The following is a 22771-nucleotide window of genomic DNA, read 5'->3' on the forward strand; positions in this document are numbered from 1 at the left end:
TTAAGGTGTTAAAAAAAAATCCTATTAAAGATCGCAGGTTAAGTGCATTGCATGCATGGTGGGATACAGTATTCCAGTCCAGGACAGTCTGCATACTGTGCAATGTGCATACTATAAAAATAGTATACATAGTAGTAGTAAGATTGTATGCCATTTCAAACAGCCACTATATTTCATGCTTGCGATTTGATTGACAGCTCAATTCAAATAGAAATGCATGGTTGATTAACATTTAAACTAGAGCGACAAAAACACCACCACAATACCATTGTTTCCGCAGTTAATGGCACTACAATAAAAATGCAGAACAGGCTGTGCAGATCGGCACAATCCAAACACTTCAAGAAAGGAGAGAGAGAGCAAACTAAAACTAATAAACAAGCAAAACAATGAGAAAGAGGTCAAACAAATGAACACGGCTCCCTCTTACTGAGGCTTCAGGATAACCAATCAACCAGTAAATCTGTGAAACACACACACACACACACACACACGTACTTCTGCCAAACATAACGAGCTGTGATGGAGGTCATCTCTAAGCTTTGACCTGTGACTCTTCTTCCAATTTGTACTAGGTTGATGACCTTTAACACATATCAAACCCAGTCCAAATTAAGCTGTGCAACAAAAACAAAAAACACGTACGTTTTGTTCCAACAAAGGCCACATACTCATTCCTGTAAAATATGGTTATCACTCTTCTTCTAGACACTTTACCTTGTTCTAGAGTTCAGTTATCAACTGGAGTGGCAACCAAACTCACTCTTAAAACATCCAGAAGGGCTTTTCACACTTGATATATTAACCCTGGGTTCTCTTGTTTGGAGGTCGATCGATTGATCGGTTTTGCTGATTAATCGGCACCGATAACCAATTGTTCCAGGAAAAAAATATACCGATAGTTTTTCTGGGTTGTTCCCTTGCTAAAGAGTCCGCTGTCATTATACAGCACGAGAGCGCCTCTAGAGGCCAAATCACTGACGCCTTGTGGAGTTTGTTTTGACACGTGAGACGTGAGCGGGACACCTCAGGATTTAAAACATAGACAACGAAACGGTATGTGTACATGTTTTCATATCATTATAAATGAATTAATTTGTTGACTAGATGCTAGATTAGTAGAGAAATAACAGCAGGATGTTTGCTGTGAAGACTGAGAAGTCCAAAGGACGATTGTTATCCTCTATTTGCATTAGTTCATATCCAGCTGGTCATATTTATGCATTTGTTAGCCAGGGAAGTTGCACGTTTAATGTATGGTCATGCAGCCGACAAAAACATATAAACAAATCAGAAACGCATTTAATTTCTGTAATACATATTTTGTTATTTTGATTAGATAACCATCAATTGTTCTAAAATAGAAGTAGTTCACTTTAGTTAAGTATCTGTTAACTTTAGTTAATGCACTATGAACTAACATGAATGATCAAGGTATAATTTATATATTAATATTTAATATTAATATTTATGTCATGACAAGTCAAGGAGTGTTTGGAATGGTAATTGATATGACAATGTTGATATTGTTGGTCTTGGCAGAAGGATAACCGCAGCACATCTACACAGGTGGAGCTGGGGAAGGTGGAGGGTTTCTGAAAGCACGGTTCCTGCTAAGGCAAATGCTGACCAAGTATTTGAAGGTTGAGCAGCGAGCTCATTGGCTACTGATACAGCAGGAACCAATCAGCTGTGCTGTTTAGAGAATGATGTGATTGCAAGCAGATTGAGTTATGGACCTATAAGCCTGCGTCATCTAGAGTTTCAATATTTTTATTTAAAATATTACACATCTCGCGCTAGAGTAAAATAGCTGAGGTTTTTTATTTATCAAAAATAGTGTTATTTTTTACACTATTTGCGATTGTGAGTGTGTTTGCGTGCGTGTGAGAGAGAGAGAGAGAGAGAGAGAGAGAGTGTGTGTGTGTGTGTGTGTGTGTGTGTGTGTGCGCGAGTCGAATGCAAGTGTGTGTGCGTGCAAGTTTGTGTGAGTGTTATTGTAACTTAAGTACACTTGACAGTTTCATGCGCTTTTAGTGTTTACTAGTGTTTGTTCAATCTAAATGGTCCTGTCGTCTGCTGTGTTCAGACTTAAGTTTTGTTTGTTGTTTGCAACATTCAGGAAGTAAACTTTCTTGGAGCATAGAAAATAAAAAGGGAGTTCATATATCTGACTGCTTGTATTCATTGACGAAAATGTAGGTATGCGCAGTAATATTGAAAAGTGAGGATGCAACGCCTCCTGATGCATTGTGATATCGAATCGAATCGTTGACATGATAATAGTAATCGAATTGAATCGTGAGACCAGTGACTATTCACATCCCTAGTAAAATAGCGGGGTTTAGAACAATGATAACCCGGGGAAGTGCAGTGTGTGAAAAGCCCTAGATTGTGACAACACTGCAATAAAACATATTTTTATTTATAGATATAAGAAAAGGTTCAGCGAAAAGAGGTGTGTTCCGGCGCAAACGTTATTTTGCAGTTTCAGAAAACAATTCACTAATAAAGTGGCACGTTATTCAGATGCTATTTTAAGGGCGCATATTTGGCCATAATGTAGCGTGTGCACAACGCGCATACACTTTGCTTCTCTCATCTACATAGACACAGTAGTTAATATTTTTGCAAACCATACATAATTACAAGGAAAAATATTACCACATGAGGGAAATCATTGTGGTGTCCATGAAGATGGCATAAATCTAGCTTTCACATTTACCCAAATTATAATACGCCTATAAGCTAATTTGGGTGTGTTTCTCCCATCCTCATACAATGTCACTTCTCTGTGTTTTACGGTCTCCTCGGCTGTGAATCGCTCCTGGTATGCGCCGGCAAATCCGCCGTTATAATAGCAATCCGCCATGGAACAAGCGCGCCTGCTTTTAAAGGGAATGAGAGATGACGCTCTGATTGGTTTATTTCACGTTACACCCAAACCACACCTATGAATAATGAAGCTACTTCAGACCAACACATTTTAGATTTGCGTCGGGTGCAAGAGTCGTTTATCCCGCCGGTATAATAGCAACAGCGCACGGGATCCGCCCACAAAGTTACTTGCGTTTCGCGTTTTATACTCAAGTTTCAGATCGTTACAATAGGGCCCTAAATGTCACAATATTTAGCGATGACATTAACTTGAAATGATGAGTATCCTAATTGTTGCCAATACCTAATTTTACACAGGTAAAAGTCACGAGCAACAGCTGAGGTAGAATAACACCGTGTCCTAACTACACGCGACGCGATAAAATTCCAGCGACAGCAAGTGTGTCTGTCCACACTAGACGCGACGCGACTGTGAGACGGCACACGTCAATCAAAAAATCACAGCCATTCAGAACAGCGTGTGGGCGGAGTCTCTCTGTGAAAGCGCACTGCTGGCCCGCACTCGCATTGGAAATGGGTAAGGACATAATCAAATCAAGAAATAACATTATTAAAAATCAAAACATTAACAAAATATACTTATTGACTAATTTTGTTATGAAGTACAGTTGTATGTTTGCATAGAATTCAGTTTGAACGCTATATTATATGCTTTCAAAATCTGAGGTAAATTATCCATTATCGCTTGTGGCACAGTGACCTATTTTTAACTAAAAATAAATAATGTGTACTCATAACCAGTGTAATCTCTTTATATGACAATCAGTTTATTCGATGAGATCTCTGTGTGGGCGGATCTGTCAGCCGCGACGTCGCAGAAATAGGAACCGTTTCTAAATTAGAAACTTCGCGTGGCGCCGTCGCGTCTGGTTAGGACAAAAACTCTGATTAACATGGAAAAGATACCTTTTATCGCGTGTCGCGGCGTCGCGTCGCGTGTAGTTAGGACACGGTGTAAGATGTCAGAATTAAATAAACAAGAAGGAAAGTAATGTATTAATGAACCTTATGAATTCCTCACTTCATTTTGTTCACTCCTTGCTGATAAAGTTAACTAAACTGCCGTGCTCTTCACAGGAATTAGAGAACGAGCGAACAAGTCAACAATGAGGGTAGATGCCTGTGCTGGAGTCGACCCGAACTCCAGAGCTATTCAGAGTCAGGGAATCAACGCTTTTAGAGTCGGATCCCCATCACTAGTTTTACGTTACTTTAAAATGTAAGGATGTAGCTTGGGGATTGGAACAGAACTACGGTGTTTTTATTTATTTTGTATCCGTTTATGATGATCAAACGAAAAATCCAATGTATTAAATCAGCAAACACACATTCCCCACTAAAGCCATAATGGCACCGGCACCCTGACTAACACCCGCCAATCCGTCCCATCTGTTACCCGGCCCACACAACAAACTCATCCTCCAAATGCTTGCTCCTGTTTTCACAGCTGACAGAAGCGATGCGTTAGTCTGTTATAGGAGCGTTTGTCAGCTTTTGGTTCATGCGAGTGTGTGTTTTGATGCCATTAGGAGAGGTGAGTGTGTTGTCGCTGCCATTATGCGGTGTGTCATAAAGCGAGGTGTTGATTGTCCAAATGTGGAGGTGTAAGAATAAGCAGCAAAAAATAGACCTTCAGCTGTCTGAACAACACACGCATGCTTTCTAATACTGTGATCTCCTAAATAGCACTGAAACTAATAAAAGCATAAACAGTTTAAGCCTGTCGCTGCTCAGACAATGGCTCGGTTCCTAAACCTAGAGAACTGCCTTTGTAGGTCGTATTTTAAGGCTGTACTCAAAGATATCTCGGTCAGATTGTAAGGGAGCATTGCATTTATCCGGGATTACGGTGACAGCAATGCATTGCAACAAGCTCAGTGGGAAAAAACACTGGCAGAAAAAGTGAGAGGATGTAATTATAAATACTTAACACTTTCATATTTTCTATATCAAAAAGTATCAATAAAAGGTTTAAATTTTACATTTAATTTAATATCAATGTGATCATCAATCATATTAATGTTTATGTGGTTGTAACATCACATATGATGCAGCTCACTGTGCACAGAGCTTCTGTGTGTGTGTATGTGTGTGCGAGAGAGTACCTCAAAGGTCAGGGTTTGCAGAGAGAAAGGTCAGAGGTCAGTGTAATGACCTGAAGAGCTTCACCGACCTCACACCTGTTTGAGATCATCCGTTCGGTCACATACCATCACACACACACACAATATGCACCAGTGTAGTCTAGACCAATATTTAGCAGAACTCACAGCTATCAATAAGCAATGACACACAAGGCAACGTCCAATTTGTGAACGAATCATTCATTTGATCTGGTTCTTTTTAAATTCATTGATCAAAACAAGACAGTCTGAATGAATCCAAGCTATGTTCGTAATGGCATACTACTAAACTATTTTTACAGAATCCAGTATCCTGAGCACGGTATACTCACTACTACAACATATACAGGACACAACCAGACCACAATGCAGGGATACTAGAAATATTGTATCCCACAATGCAATGCACCTGACCTTCTTGCTTAACGGTTTGAATGCAAAAATGGTAAGTAAATTTTACATAAAATTGGACAAAAAAATACAAAATGCCTGTTTAAGTTCCAAAATGATGCACATAATGTGACATACTATTGTTTGTCACATATGACAATGCACTAAATGCTTGTTGTTTTGCATTTTATTATTGTCTAGATAGAATCAATGGAAATGGTGAACGGCACACAGACAGTGAGGCAGAGTGTGAGTGTGTGAGTGTGTGTGTGTGTGTGTGTGTGTGTGTGTGTGTGTGTGTGTGTGTGTGTGTGTGTGTGTGTGTGTGTGTTAGCGGGCCGTGAGGGGAATGTGTTAGAGTTCAACATGGGTGAATGGAACATAATCAGCACATGCAGACTGCTCCACATTTATTCTGCTTAAACAAAGACAAACACGCACACACTTTCACACACTAACGAGGGCCATAGCGGCTCCGCTGCCACCTGGCTCATCCCTCCAATTAAGCATTCCCTAACGAGGTGCCAATTAGAGGAAAAGAAAGAATGATACAAAAGAAAAGGGTCGCAGAGGGCAGAAAACATTAAACAGAGAGAGAAAGAGACAGAAAACAAGGCAAGAGGAAGTAATAGCAATTACACATGACAAGACAGAACTGTGTCTGTTTAGACTTTAAATTTGCATTTAACACTTTTATTAAATTAAGAGTGATTTTAAAGATGATTTTAATTCACTTTAAAGGTACAATATGTAATAATTTTGTAATAAAATATCCAAAAATCACTTACACGGTGTGATATATTTCCTTCAGTTGTGTACTTACAATATCCCAAAAGTTCCCAAAGATTTTTAATTTTAGAGAAATTCCAATTTTAAATAATTGGCCGTCCCGAAATCCCTCTTCACTTGTCAATGACGTAATATCCGCGTTATCCCTGGTTTCCACTCGTTCTGCCATAGTAACCATGGCGACAGACGTGGACAAATGCGTAGTGTAACGTCTAGCTGCAACGCTGTTGTTGTTTCGTTCAAACATTATGGACCATGGCAAGCAGACTTTGGGAAAAAAGGAGAACTAAAACGAGGATCAAACAGGAAATATTGCGTCATCAATGTACGCCTTTGTTATTGTAAGAGGTTAGCGACCCCTAGCGGCGAAAAAAATGACATATTGTATCTTTAAAGGTGAACTATGCAGGTTTTTTACCATAACTGAACAGCTTCGGAGTCATTGGAATGGTTATATAACTTTTTTTCGGGTTGAATGGTGGTCGTCTCGCACCCCCCTATCGCCTGTGCGCGAAAAAAACACACTTGCAACTTCAGGAATTATCGCATGATATCAGGTCTCGCGATGTAACGAATTGCTTTACGGCAAAAAGAAATCTGCTAAAATTCTGTCATTATTGCGCTCCCTCACGCTGTTCGAACCCGAATGAAGAAGACGTTGTAAAGAATGTCCCGTCTGCTGTGATGTCGTTGATCTACTAGCCTCTGGTATCTGAGAGTCGACAACAAGTTTTTCGACAGTGTTGTCAAATATCTATTCAGAAGCTGTAGGGGAGCTCTATAGAGAAACATGCGAGCAAAAAGCGAGAATACAGTAAAGAAATTCCCAAAAACTGCATAGCCCTGCTTTAAGTAAATATTAGATGATGACAATGGTAATCTAATTTTAAAAATAGAGGAAATTAATGATAAATAGATATAAAATCTCAAATATCGGCTGTTAAAAAATGGGAAATTGACTACGAATGAATTGCAGCCACCTATAGTGTTATTTAGGAACCCAGTTCGCACAAAAAGTTAAGCAAATCAGGTAATGGCATAAACATCCCCACATGTTTCAGTCTGGACATAAAACCTCAACTGTTTTTACACCTGCACGTCTCAAAAAAAAAAAAGTACGCAAATGGATCCTACTTAAAGCTCTGATAACCACCCCCACACAGACATTCCACTGGAGGTCAGGATCTCTGAACATGACCTTCGACCTCTGTCTTAGGATCAGTCTGTCAGAGCACTGTGAAAAAGTCGACTGCCTGTGAAAACATACAATATCCCACCCGGAAGAAAAGAAAGACGGATGAATGGAGCAAAGAGACCAAGAAGAGAAAGGATGAGGAATTGAAGCGTGCATGTGTCTTTATATCAGTCGGCTTAGTCTGACCACGAACCGCCCACTTAGACAGGAAGAGATTGTTTGAGCGATATGTAAATGCCCCAACCACTTTGTTTTGTCTTTGCATGTCATGTAAAGGAGTGGTTTATCTTAAAATAGATCATACCATATACAGGTATGGAAAAAAAATGACTTGATACTAAATGCATTAAATGAAATTGTAATTATCTTTCAATGATTTCATGCCACTCATAGACGGTCACTGTGGCAGCCTAGGAATTTGTAAACGTGGCAGTTTTGTTTCACTGTGAACTGATAAAAATGTGTGCACTTTTCGAATCTGTGGCCCAAATCCAGCCAAATAAATTTTGGAAAATTCTTGCCATATTCGAGAGCAATATACACCAGACCAGGGCATCGAGGTTTGTCTGGTTAGCCCCTGCTGGTTATTTGATTTTTCAATTAATAATTTTTTTTAAAGTGGTCGATTTAAAATCGATTCTCAAAGGCAACGAATACATTTTTTCCATATTTATTTATCTATCACCCAAAAGCCAGTATTAGTTTTCCTACACTGTTCATAGGCTTGTAGCCTGCATGTTACAGCTAACGCTGTGAGATTTTATGTTTATTAAAGTTAAACATACAATAACCTGATCCTGTTTGATCAAGGCTTGCGACTGTTCTGACTTTTCACTCAGAACACATTTTTCATCTTGAATAAAAATCCTGTCTATTCATTGTATGTATTTGAAATATAGAGTTGGTTTCTGTTTTAATATAAATATTAAAATAAAATAAAAGTAAATAAAAAGAGTTTAATATACAGGTTTGTGGCTCTTAATTTATTTTTATTAATTAACCACTTGTAAACGTATGTTCACTGTTCTTTTTTATAAATATAGGATTTGTATTAAATCTATATTCATTGAGTCGAATCGAAAATTGAATTTAGAATCGAAATCGAATCCGAATCGAAAATCGAATTAAAATCGAATCGAATTGAGAGCTTGTGAATCAAAATCGAATTGAATTGGAACATCTGAATCGATACCCAGCCCTACCTACCATGCTGATACAAAAGCATCTTTCCCTTTTAGAAGCCATAAAAAAGCATTATACAGCATATGTATTGAAACATATACAAATATGTATGCAATGAGACCAACCTGATTATGTTATTTGAAGTTATTAATGGGAGTGCGTTGCTGCTACTGAGTTCTTTTGGATTATTGGTCCATAATAACGGACTGACGGTAGTGTAGTTGAAATCAAACTTTTGGTTTCTACAAAATCATTTTCATCCCTTAACAGTCTCGGATGCTCACAACAGATCTGACTCGAACCATTTATGCATTTTCATTACAAATCACTTCCGCAAATGAATGAGATTTTACTTCCAGAACCGGACTGTTGGGCTCGGTTCCCTATGACACACAACCCTGGTGTGTGTGTGAGCAGGTGGTGGAGTGGATCTAGGGGTCAGCAGTCGTGCTTCAGCTCCCAAATATAGAGCGTCCGTGTCACCGACTGCGAGATGCAGATCTCATATCACGCCACAGTCGACCCTCTCACACTACCGTCTTTATCTGCCCTCCACAGACTGGCATTCAGAGCAGTATCATGTGTGTAGTGTTGTCTGTCTGTTGTCTGTACACTCACCAGAAACATAAAACCACCTTAGGGCCTCCCGAGCATGACCTCTGACCTCTCTTCCTCTCCACAGATATGAGACTCCTGCCCACACTCTCTGCTAATACGCAGTGTGTTTGCGCACATATAGGTTATGGTGTACCTAAAGCTTCCGTGTTGATCACGTTACGGTGGTATAAAGTTTACAGGTTACAGCGGTGAACGCATGCAGTGTGTAAGGTAAAGCTGTGTTGAGTGTGTGTGACTGTGTTTACCTGCGAAGGTATCGCTGTCCCGCATACATTAGCTCCCACTAACCACTGAACCCTGAGCACTGGAAATCTGTAGGAACAAACAATACCATTGTTTTACAATTACAAAGCAAGCACAGCTGTTTGAACAAATATGACTAATGGGATCCCATAAAGTATATGGATGCTTAAGTCACAGTTAGGGCCAGATGTACTAATCAGGGCAAATTAGCGTTAAATAAAAGCGCAGATGAGAGTGGAAAGTTCAGCGTGTGATCTACTGACGACATGCAAATTAAAGAACAGACGCATCCGGATCATTTCCATAATGACCAATGCAATCTACCAATTACCATCTGGTTTAAGACATGCTTTTTTTAGGCAGTAAATAATGGCACAAATACTAGTAAATTGACCCTTCGCAGGGAGTTTGATTGACAGGTGATCTGACCAATCATACTTCGCCATCCGCCATTTTGTCGGACAAAGCAGTCAGGAGAGTTAGTAGATTTATATTGGAGGATTTGAACTTGAGAAGCGGAGTGTACTGACGTCTTTCCGCGGTTAAAACAACATTCCTTCTGATGTTCATTCATGTTTATTTGATGCTATAAATGAACTAGAAGGAAGAGATGATCGGTTCACGAGCAGCTTTAACTGAGGCGACACAGCGATCTGTCACACACATTAAACAGCCACAAAACGGTATTTATTGTTTAAATTTCTTAAACAAAGTCTCACTTTCAAATTTGGTCATTTTTTAAAATACGTTTAATATCAAAAGTAACCGAAAAGTAAGCTGGTCTGTCCTGTCTGTCAGTGTGTTGTCAGTCTCCTCTCTGCTCCGCGATGTATTATTCACTGCGTGAGAACATGGTGTGTGTGAGAGCGGCGTAGCGTAGAGTCGGGCATAGCGACAGTAACTAAGGGGGGCGGGTCTTTGCGAACCGGTAAATTACCTTGAATGATTAATTTAAATTCTCCTTCAATAAATGTTGTGTCTGAAAGGGAAACTCCTACAAATGCATTTGCAATAAGATCAGCCGCAAAAATAACTCTGTCCACACCTTTCCAGCGCAAATTTTCAATGTGTGTCTTTAGTAAATCCTCACAGTCGTTTTTTTTAACGCCAAAAGAGGGTTTGCGCTGAAGCAAGCTGTTAGTAAATTTGGCCCAAAATAATTTCTTCATTTTATACACACAAAATATCACATTTTTTGTTTATAAATGACACTTGCTTGAAACAAAATATCCTAATACCTTTTTAAATAATAGATTACACTTGCTTTTAGACTCTTTTTATTTGGAATAAATCAGTAATCACCCAGAACACCCTCATCTAGTAAAATCTATCATTATCAGTTTCTATTTAAGTAAAATCTACAAAAAATATATATATTTAAATATTTTATACAGAGTGCTTGACTCTTGCATTGTCAATACAAGATCTTAACCAAAAATTGTGATGTTATTTCCATCAAGAGCTGCATCAGTTTTTGGTCAAGATCTTGTATTGTCAACGCAAGAGTCCAGCTCTCTGTAAAGTCTCCTCCAGCACTTCCCAAACACTCTCAGTGAGTTTAAGCTCTGGACTCAGAGGAGCCGATTCATGTGTGGAAATGATTCTTCATGCTCCTCACAACCATTCTTTCACAGTTTGAGCCGGATGAATATTGACATTGTGATCCTGGAATATGGCCATGATGTGTCTTCCTACTAATGTTTTAACATTTTTACCAATTTAATAAAATAAAATAAAAAAGGCTACACACTCAATTAGGGTTAGAAGAATTGTTGCCAAACATATATCATGCAACAAGCCTAATAATCACTGCAATAATGATAGACTTTAAGCATTTGCCTATTAAAATCCAAACAGCACATTTGTTGGGTATAGCACACCAATCGGTTGAGAAAACTGTTGAAGGGTTATTGGCTGATTATTAGCTGCCTGATGCTGTTGATTTCTGATGTCATGTCACTGCATGTTTCCACCAATCAGATAAAGAAAACAACTAATGTGAAACACAAGACTTCAGACACAACCACATCAGCACCAGTCACAAGTCAGTCAATGTAATCGAATCTGTGAAAGAAAACTCTTTCATACTGAGAGAGAGAGAGAGCGAGAGAGAGCGAGAGAGAGAGAGAGAGAGAGAGAGAGAGAGAGGGGGGGGGGGGGGTGTTTAAATGAGTTAGAGAAATTAGCTCTAATTCAGTCTAGGCTATAATGTGTATGGCAAAAACAAATATTTTTGTACATTCACGACTCTCTCTGCATCACTCACACTCACACACACACACACTCACACACACACACACACACACACACACACACACACACACACACACACACACACACACACACACACACACACACACACACACACACACACACACACACACAAGCTTTCATTTCTATCCTTGTGGGGACATTCCATAGGCGTAATGGTTTTTATACTGTACAAACTGTATATTCTATCCCCTTACACTGCCCCTATCCCTAAACCCAACCATCACAGGAGACATTCTGCATTTTTACATTTTCAAAAATATATAATTTAGTATGTTTATTAACCCATTCCCCTCATGGGGACCGCTGGCTGGTCCCCACAATGGAGGTGATCTCAGGTTTTACTATCCTTGTGGGGACATTCGGTTCCCACAATGCATAATAAACCAAGCCCACACACACACACACACACACACACACCTGATTTACTGCTGTTAATCAGTGAAAACTGGATCAATTTATATGTGGGCCCATAAAGTATTATTTGGACACACTTAAAATATCAGTAACACTTTACAATAAGGTTTCATTTGCTAACATTAGTGAACTACATTAGTTAACATGACCTATCAATGACCAATACTTCTACAGCATTTATTAATCTTAGTTGATGTTAATCTCAACATGTACTACTGCATTTTTAAGATCGAAAGTTTGATGTTAACTAACATAAGCAAAGGTTAATAAATGCGATAAGAATATATTGCTCATTGTTAGTTCATGTTAGTTAATGCATTAACTAATGTTATATTTTTTAATATTCTTGATATGTTGTACCTAAATGCAGCGGCATTCAGTTTTAAGTGTATCTTAACTCTTTCACCACAGACATGTCCGGCTTTCCCAAGGCAAGCTAAAGGACTGTGAAGGAGCACAGGGGGTGTTGATGGACTCCTCCATCTGTGTTTTCATCATCGTTCTGGATGTAAACTTGGACAAAAATGTGTTTTTATCATCTTTTTGCTCAAAATATTGCTTTTTTATGAAACTTACCCACATTCAAGTGTTGATAAAAAACTATTTCTTTTGATATATTGCATGTTCAGATATTCAGACAATAAAATATTCTGGGGGTCATGAAACTTTTGTGAAAATTATCAAAAATGCAGGCGGTGGCTGGCAGCTTTTTAGAAAAACACTGGCGGGGAAAGAGTTAAGATCCACATGCTTTCTTGGGTCACTGTAAATTAGATCTATCTTTAATACGGCACGACTGAACGATGCAAATGCAAATGAAGCATGAAAAGGTCACTTGTGGTGTCCATATTTGTGTTTCTTGGTATTCATAGAACGTGTAACAAAAGACAATACAAATCTCCCAATTCATTAGCTGGTGCTTTTTAGTGGTGACGAGTGCTTCGGACAGGTGCGCATCCTCCATTTCAAAATTACCCATAATTCTCTGCTGGTGAACCTAAGCCAGCACACCTGTAGGAATCAAGTTTTCTGCTTTGAATAGTTTATCAAACCAGCAACATGGACTCAACGTCTATGAGAATTTTTGGTCTTATTTTATCATCCGCCAAATTTAATCGCAAAAAATACACAGCAGAGAACTAGGTGTGTTTGTTAACACTCTAGAGGAAAGGGGAAAAACACACACAAACCTGCCAATGCAGTCAGGGCAACACACACACACACACACACCTCAGTCGTGCTGAACCACAGGGAAAAGACTTCACAGTGCATTGGCTTTTACGGCCGTCCCGTTTGGCAGTTGGGTAAAATATTCCGGAGCTAAAATTAGCAGCACGGCACAAAGACCCTCATTGAGAAGAAGGTCTGGCACGGAAAGTAAAATCACAGCGAACCTGTCCAAACCGTAAGATAGCTCAACAGCTCCCGACGGTTTACCACAAGACCACATCTCCAGATAAACCTTCCCGAGAGCGAGGTGAATCTGATAGCGCCTCAGAATCCGAATGATGACGCTCTAATCCTTAGCGCCGGAACACCGGTCACCTTGGAAACTCCAAGGATTCCCTCAGAAGTCCCTAAGTGTGTGTGTGTGTGTGTGTGTGTGTGTGTGTGTGTGTGTGTGTGTGTGTGTGTGTGTGTGTGTGTGTGTGTCTTGCAGACGTCTCCATTTCAGCGCGAGTCACTGAAGGATTATACTCACATCTCTTCTTTCACGCTGAGCTTTAACACACACAGAACAACATTGGCTCTGTTGAAAGCTGCTATTGTTCAAGTAGATACTCCAGAACAATAGACGCCATCAGCAAAGCTTCACAACACCACTACATCAGCCTATTACACGTTACAAATTAGTACACTGATATATGAGTTTATCTATGGTGAGATCTGAAGAGGCCATTACACATCAGCCAGCGAAACAATGCTAAAGCAGCCAATCAGAAAAGCATCTCGGTTTGTACGCTCTCTAACATATTTAGTTTTGCTACTTTAAGTCATAAATAAATCTTATACATCTTAATGATAGCAAATGAGACTTTGTTCAAAGCACTTCTTTTTATAACAGTATTGAAGAATATTTAGAGTTCAGTGTTGATTACCACAGAAATATGTTTTTTTTTTAAAGCAAAAATCTGTGAAAAGCTTCATTGAGGCCTAATGCTTATTGTTGCAATAGTACAGCCATGAGATGTAAAAAACATGAATTTTAGTTCATGTTTCTTCTTTTTTTACACCAAACTTTCTGTGTAAAGACAGTGCTGTTAAAACTAAGGTTGTGTGTCCAGCAAAACGTTTTTAGCCAGCTCTTCTGAAAACGCCTGGCTGTTGTTGTTGTTGTTTTCAGTTAAGAAGCTTTGGTTGCTATGATATGAAATATCTGTGGAAGTGTAACTAGGATCTGATTTTGCAGAGTTTATGTAATTTTTAGGTTATTTCTGAAAATAAAAATGTCGACACATTGTAAAAGTACTATCTCTGTCCCTTGTTTTAAGTGATTTTGTTCTGATGTTGTTGTTGTTGTTGTTGTTGTCTGTTGTTCAAGCAGGACGTGGCAGTTGGTCGGTGTGGTAATTGTCCCGCCCCTCCTCCACTGTGATTGGACGGCTGGGCAAAAGTGACAATAGGGGGGTTTACATGGAGCATTTTATTTTTCAATACAATGCACAAAATAAGAAGGAGTGTTGTTTTAACCGCGGAAAGACCGCCAACGTTCATCTACCCAGACTGCTTTGTCGGATAAAAATGGCGGATTCGGCAAATGGCGGATTATGATTGGTCAGATCGCCTGTCAATCAAACTCCCTGCGAAGGGTCAGTTTAAAAGTCCAATCCGGATGAAGATGTTCCATGTTAACACTTCAATCAGAATAAAAAAATGCCCAAACAGACTGAAATTTCAGTCTTTCGGTTTGTGATAAACCTTTTTTAATCCACTCGATAAGACACTCGATTTAAACACTTGATCTGATTGAAAACCAAAACTTGAAAGTTTTGCGCAAAATGGAGTCCTAAAAAAACTGTGTTGAAGTATAGCCTAATTGGCCAGCTTAACCTGTCCATTTCTGCCAGTTTTGACCCATTCAGGCCAATTTCTGACCAGTTATGAGTATGATAGGTGGACATTATTGCATTTTAAGGAGGATCAGCCAATCACAGTGCTCATCACCAATGACGCCACACTTTTAAAGATACATTTTTTTTATAATGTTGATGGATGCTGGAACTATGTGAGATGGAGGCAGCGCCATCAGTCAGGGAGAGTTTATGTGCACGTGAAAATGATGTACTGTATACTGCATCTCGGGGATGCAAGATAAATGGGTTATGTGAGGGCAATCCGTCAGCAGTCTATAACTTTATAAGTGCATATTTGAGTAGTGTCAGACATACACATACACACATACAGCCTAGATCACCAGTCCTGCCCTTGAGACAGGAAGTAATGAAACTCAACTAGCATAAGCTCTTTAACAGACATGAGCAGTGGAGTGTGTGTGTGGGGGGGGGGGGGGCAGACCGCAAGCGTGCTAAATCAATCTTAATTGCCAATCACGGACATACAAGAGCACAGCAGGGCATCTGTGTAATGTCCCAGGTGATAACTAGATTACAGTTTCTGCAGCAAATGTGAATGGTGCTTGCCTGTACTAAACTCACTGCTATGATGCTAGGGTGCATTTATTTGATCAAAAATAGAGTAAAAACGGTAATATTGTAAAATATTCTTACGATTTGAAAGAACTATTTATTCTGTCTATTGTAATAGACAGTTTGGGAACCACTGTGGCTTACTTTACTCTATCTGTGATGGGTGGGGATAGTGAGAGCTTGTGTGTGTGTGTGTGTGTGCGTGCGTGCGTGTCCATATGGTGCGTGTGAATGTGTGTGTGTTTTTTTTTATTTAATTTTTATTGTATCTACTCTGTTGTTTTGCTGTTCCAAGTTCTTTGGACATGATCCTGAGGACCCCCATGAAAACGAGACGTTTCATCTCATGGGGTTGATCCTCTAATAAATAAATGTTCATAATAATAATATATGTTCAAATGTCATTTATTCCTGCAATTAAAGCTGAATTTTCAGTCACATGATCCTTCAAAAATCATTCCAATATTCTGATTTGCTGCTCAAGAAATATTTCTTATTATCAATGTTCAAAACAGTTGTGCGGCTTCATATTTTTGTGGAAACTATGATGCATTTTTTTAAGACTCTTTGATGAATAGAAAAAAAGACTGCAAAATATTGTTTCTTTGTGTCTTTACTGTGACTTTTGATCAATTTAATGTCCTTGTTGAATAAAAAATGTTTAAATACTTTTAAAAAAAACGTATCGACACCCTTTAACTAAATATAAATACATATTTAAATGTATTTATTTCCAGTTAAAGAGTGCTAATCTCACAATCGTAAAGTGCTTCTGTACACAGCAGGCATCGAGTCATTTCTAGATTGTCTTTCTTTCTTTTATCTCTCTCCTCAAAGTGAGAAAATAGGTTTGTGGGTCGTGGGGATGAATGGTTTTACGGTATATTACGCACCGACATAGAAATGTGTCATTTAGATGAACTGTTTATACCACAGAAGACAAATTTGGACAGCTATGAGTGGACAAAACAGTTTTACATTATGTACACATGAGCGTATCAAAGAAAGATGAAAGGCAGTTTGATAACTATCTGACGCACTAATGTACATGTACGGATCGCATAACCTCAAGCGTGACTCATTCAATCAAAATCTAGTGTTAGAACTATTTTACTATTTTGTTTTGTTATTGTGATATAAATAATCATCTTTTCATTTACTTTTAAACCAAGAGAAAAAAATAAAGTGAGGTTTAATTTCTAAAGTATCCAGAAATAGATATTACCACATGGTTATAATATATAAACCACTTTTTCCACATAAAAAAAAACCTGATACAGACTGCTACCGTCATAAAAAATTACTCACACCATGATATAAGATTTGGGTCATACCGCCCACTCGTAGTGGGCGGATTGCAGGGAGCATTTGCCTTTTGGACAATGGAAAAATGACTGACTTTTATGTGTGTGTGTGTGTGTGTGTGTGTGGTGTTTTATTCGGCTGGTTGCCAAATCTTTTCAGAGAGACAGTATAATACCTGACAGCCATTAATCATAAAGCGCTCCTGGGATTTAAATGGCTCAATTTCCTCTTGATCTATATCTCTTTTCAGCAAGCGATAATATCAGCCCTGCAGACACCAGTGATCTCTCTGTCACTCGCTTATACACACACACACCTGGGTCAATGGGAGGTGTGTGTGATCGTATATTACCTGAGGAATGTGCCGTGATAACATTATTTCCTGTATGATAAATCACTCGGTTGAACCTGAAGCCTTTATAGACTCGCTAAACTCCAGATTGGAGATTCTCAAATGCTTTAAATCTGTAGCTTTATCAAGAAGAGCTACCGGGGCCTGCAGAACAACGGCTGATCCCGTGGCGAAGAAAACTCGCAAATGAGATCTCATTACTATCGTTTCTCATAGACAACGAGATTAGAGAGAGCAAACTGAACGCCATGGAGCGACATGAGGGCGAGCAAATAAATTCAATAAACTTGACATTCTCCAGCAGTTTATAATTTACAGGCTAAGGATTTTATATTAAGAATAAACTTAAAATTACTACTAGGGGAGTAATGATTCATTGTTTTCTCGATGCATAGATACAAATCCTGCCGATGCGTATGCACTAATCTTGAAACGTGGATTTTTGAATCGTGACCTAAGACGGTGCACTCATATTACTATGAATGGGAGAAAGTGCAATGCGGAATATGGCGGAATAGGCCCCGCCTTCTAAATAAAAGAGCCAATTGGGGAGTTTGGAGAGTTTGACTGACATGATTTCTGACCAATCATAATCCGTCATCAGCAATTTTGTCCTAACGCAGTCTGGAGAGTGAGTAGATTAACGTTGGAGGATTTGAACTTGAAAAGCGGAGTGTACTGACGTCTTTCCGCGGTTAAAACAACATTCCTTCTGATGTTCATTCATGTTTATTTGATGCTATAAATGAACTAGAAGGAAGAAATGATCGGTTCACGAGCAGCTTTGACTGAGGCTCTACAGCGATCTGTCACGACACATTAAAGAGCCACAAAATGGTATTTATTGTTGAAATTTCTTAAAAACATGTTAAAAACAACCAAATTTGACAGTTAAGACTTTGTTTTATATAATTTTTCACTGCGTGAGAACATGATGTGGCGTGGGAAGGGCATGGCTTGTCAGACATAGCGACAGTAACTATAGGGGGAACGTCTTTGCGAACGGTCAGCTGGTAATGTCATTGCGTCACTATGACTGCACATGCGCATTGACTGGTCCAGCATGAAAAATTACATTCTTTTGTCATGATTTGAGCGTTTAGAAACAAAATTTACGAGACAGTTGTTGTCAGATGTCATTGATGATTTCAAATAATAAAATTGAATCATAAGCTTGCTGAATGGCTTTGGAGAATTTGATGTTTCCCCATTCAAAGAGATAGGAGCTGCACTTGCATGACATAGCCTGAGAGGCGTTTCAAAGATGGCCGCCGAGTGAAATGACTTGACTTAAAGGGTTTTTGGCGTAGTGCAACAACCTGCACACCTTCGCAACTTACACTCAAAGACACCTCCACCTCTTTAATCGCCCACCCCCTACTATGGAGGAACTTAAAAAATGCAGAATCAAATGTCATTGTGAATCGAATCATCATGAAATTGCAAAAAAAAAAAAACGTCCTGTGTCAAATCGAAAACCTATGAATTTAGAATCAACTCGATTCCCCTAATTACTACCCCAGACATTATTTTATATTTGAGCTTGGCACAACTAGAAAAAATTATATCAGTTATGAAAATGTCCATGGCATTTTAAGATTTTATTCATTTTCATGACTTTTCTAGATCTGTAAATCACACTTTAAAAATAATATATATATATAATAAAACACTAACATAAACATAAAATATAAATATATATCCAGGTTTTATAAGACCATGGGAGTCCAAGTTCTTCAAAGAAAAAGAAAGTTGACAAGAGAATGAAAAATAAGAAATATCTTGATTTCTTTTAGCTGTTTTTACTTATTTTAAAGCTTTTAACTAATTTTAAATCGATTCACCTTGAGGTCCCCTTGCTGCCTGGTTGGGAATCACTGAGCTAATTCATCCCAATATTTTTCCAATTTCTAACATTAAAAGTTTGAAACTGTAACTTTACACCTTGTGAATCATAATCCACCTAAAGAATCAACACTCCTCACCTTTCTAATATAAGGACGCTCCATAACCAGCCTGCTGTCAATCAGAATGCAGATCACCTGTGAAGAGAAAACACACAATCAAATACGCCCAAATCCACATGTGAAACTTTCCCTGCATACTACACAAATATACAAATGTATGAACACTAGCAGATAATCCTCCAATAAATATTGAACTTCTGGGCCTGACTCTTCTCTTGAGTCAAATGATGCAATCAATATGACATGAACATAAATGTGTGTGAGTTAATGTGAGCAGTAGTGTCAGGGCGAGGTTGAGACTAATGAAGTTTAAACAGAGACTCCCTTTGAGTCTCACACATACACAACCACACTTACATACACACACAGCATGTCTGCGTTACATTCCGCTAGTCATATTATCACGCTGAACCCAAAGGGAGTAAAAATCGTTTAAAAAAATGAAATAGCTAATGACACCCAAACACGGTGTCTACACTGCAAGAATGCTAGTTTTGTTGACTTAGCACGCTAGTAGTTTAGACAGTGAGCTTTGTTGATTACGTACAGTATAACAAGAGGGTTCTTTTCTTTTTTTTTGGCAATGTTGCTTTGTTGTTTCAAACTGAAGTATTTAAGATATGACGACGCCTTTGCACACTTGCACTTCAGACAGCTTTGCAGTGTTGTTATTGTTAACTAAAACTAAAATAATTTTTCGGTGAAATATATAAAAGTGAAATAAAATCTAATTAGGGCTGGGAATCGATTAAAAAAATAACTAATTAATCGAACAATTTGCTGTGATTAACTGCAATTAATCGCATTTCCCCCAAGCTTGTACGGTAATCATCAATATTTAAATGTAGAATCACCTAAACAACACAGAAAATATACACCGAAATATTTCCAAGTGAACATTCGACAACACTTTTAAAATGATCCCCGTTCACACGGATCCGCGAAAACGACTAAATACACTGTATTCTGCTGCCAGGCCAATAGTTGGTGATGTCACTTTAAAAAGAAACTACCCGCCTATAGACAGAACACGTAATACGCATGATGTCACCGTTTCCACACACACACACACACACACACAAAAAAATGTTTTTGTAGTTTACAGAGACGATAACTATATCATTTTCAAAAACTTGAACTTTGAAAACTGTTTCAAATGCCGTTGTCATGTAAACAAACGACTAAAACATACAAAGTTTCCGTTTTTAGTTGAAAAGTGTAAACGCACAATTAAACTTAATTGGAAATCAGAAATGTTGATTTGGCAACTAACTGAAAGAAATAGGCTTAAGTTGACGTATTAAAATGTAATTTATTAAAGCTATATAGATTTTTTTTTTTACTAATAAAAATAACAAAAGCACAAACTAAAATTAATATGAAAACTGAAAATATAAAAATAAAAGCCAAATAAAAAAATTAATTAATAGTATAAAATAAAAGAATGCTGCTTATCAACTGCATCGTGCCTTTGAATACGTCATAGATGTCTAGAGTCGTATCACAGGAAGAGCAAGTTATTAAAAATTAAAAATTACAATGTCAACAAACATTAAAAAAGATATCAATATCTGCACCACTGAATCATTCACAATATGACCAGTAACATGCATTAAGAAAATAATCAGGGTCACTTTTGAATTCAGTTTGACTTCTCTAGTTTTTGTCAAATGTGTGCGCTGTACTGTAGATGGGGTGTACTGCTACTCACACATTCCTTCTTTCTCTCTCATACACACACACTCACATCTGCTGTTCGACTCTGGCTGGTCGTTGAGTCTTTCCTGCCTAGTCCCATGACGAAAGGTGGGGGGTGAGGTAAGAATTGGACGCTTTATGCCATATGGTCACACACTCTCCAAAGTGAACTCCACATAACACACTGATACACAGCTGGACCTGATTAGTGCGTGTGTGTGTGTGTGTGTGTGTGTGTGTGTGTGTGTGTGTGTGTGTGTGTGTGTGTGTGTGTGTGTGTGTGTGTGTGTGTGTGTGTGTGTGTGTGTGTGTGTGTGTGTGTGTGTGTGTGTGTGTGTGTGTGTGTGTGTGTGTGTGTGTGTATAAGCTCACATAGTTTCAGGTCTCTCTGTTCATGCGTGACATTGGGCCTACAGTCACATCAGTGAACTTGTTTTGATATCACACACATGATACTGTTCTAAAATGCATTTTTGTCATTAAAATAAAGCTTAAAATAAAATATAAATATTAAATGAACTTAAAATAAATAAGAGTAAGATAAAGTACTAAAATCACTAATACTGAAAAAAAATAAAGAGAAAGATATATTTGTGTAGTATTGATTAATATTCTTTATTTATTTTTTTATATTTTTAGTTTGTTTTATTATGTTATGTGCGTATGTTTTGTCATTAATATATATATACAGTATATATATATATATATATATATATATAGAACATATTATATATATATATATATATATATAATATTTTCTATATCTTTCTCTTTATTTATTTTTCAGTATATAAATGACAAAACATAAGCACATAACATAATAAAACAAACTAAAAATATAAAAAATAAATAAAGAATATTAATCATACTACACAAATATATTTTTAAGATTATAAAAAATGGAACTTTACCACGACGTCCGATTAATAGTCTAGTATGTAATTAATAAATCATGCTCACATCCCTCGAACCAATACACCTCCAGTGTTTCCCATAATTACCGAGTGTGGCAGCCCGCCATAGTCTAATCTGTGCCGCCACAGTTTCATAATGAACCGGAAATATTTTAAAACTATTTAAAACATAAAAAGTCTCTAACGTTGTTTTGCGCCATTGCTTTGGCAAAGTATCCAAAGTGCGCTATGGCTTTGCGCCCATAACAAATAGCAAAAGACATCGATTTAATTAAATAAGTATATAGTCTGCTTGTGATGTGAGAATGATACATTGCCAAAACCATGTGTCACTATATTTCATCATTTTTGTTTTATCAAATTAATGATATTGGTCATCCTTTACGTCTGAATATTGAACCAATAAAAAAGCATGTGACTAAACCTCGTTAATCCATTGGCTCCTCAAACTGTCAGTCAAACCTCATAACTACATAACTCCGCCTCCATTTAGATGCCAGTTTGGAGATCTCTGCTCGTTTGCAATCCAACTTCAAGGGTAAATAAAGCACTGATGTTTAAGTACAGCGTTTTCTTTACTCAAGAAACACAATGTACACAAAGGCTAATGTTTTTTTGTATTTAAAGAGCAGATAATATTAGTCTGCTATTTGCCGTCTAGTTGAAGCAAGTTTTAAATATCATGTGCATAGAGCTTCATCTTTTGTATCATGACTTATCAAAACTTTGCCATGTAAAAAAATAAAATGGTTGAGAAACACT

General features: G+C 37.9%; 2 protein-coding genes across 6 annotated transcripts in view; one reads left to right on the forward strand and one right to left on the reverse strand.

Moving 5' to 3' along the window:
• The window catches only part of bmpr1ba (bone morphogenetic protein receptor, type IBa), a 55936-nt gene that overhangs the window by 30653 nt on the left and 2512 nt on the right, over positions 1 to 22771 (reverse strand). For 2 of the 4 annotated variants that reach the window (XM_079608296.1, XM_079608294.1), the window contains exons 2-3: positions 19416 to 19472; positions 9441 to 9507 (exon numbers count right to left, since the gene is read on the reverse strand). The gene's annotated coding sequence lies outside the window, so the exon portion shown is untranslated. Of the gene's footprint in view, positions 1 to 9195; positions 9335 to 9440; positions 9508 to 19415; positions 19473 to 21144; positions 21208 to 22771 lie in introns of those variants that run through there. The other 2 variants (XM_079608295.1, XM_079608297.1) reach the window with 2 other exon arrangements.
• The window catches only part of osmr (oncostatin M receptor), a 599178-nt gene continuing 579638 nt past the window's right edge, over positions 3232 to 22771 (forward strand). Inside the window, exon 1 of one of the 2 annotated variants that reach the window (XM_079608292.1) lies at positions 3232 to 3415. In XM_079608292.1, coding sequence (XP_079464418.1) covers positions 3412 to 3415 — 4 coding nt within the window. In that variant the 5' untranslated portion in view covers positions 3232 to 3411. The remainder of the gene's footprint in view (positions 3416 to 22771) is intronic. The other variant, XM_079608293.1, reaches the window with a different exon arrangement.

This window comes from Phoxinus phoxinus, assembly GCF_949152265.1.
Source record: "Phoxinus phoxinus genome assembly, chromosome: 3".
Taxonomy (NCBI): domain Eukaryota; kingdom Metazoa; phylum Chordata; class Actinopteri; order Cypriniformes; family Leuciscidae; genus Phoxinus; species Phoxinus phoxinus.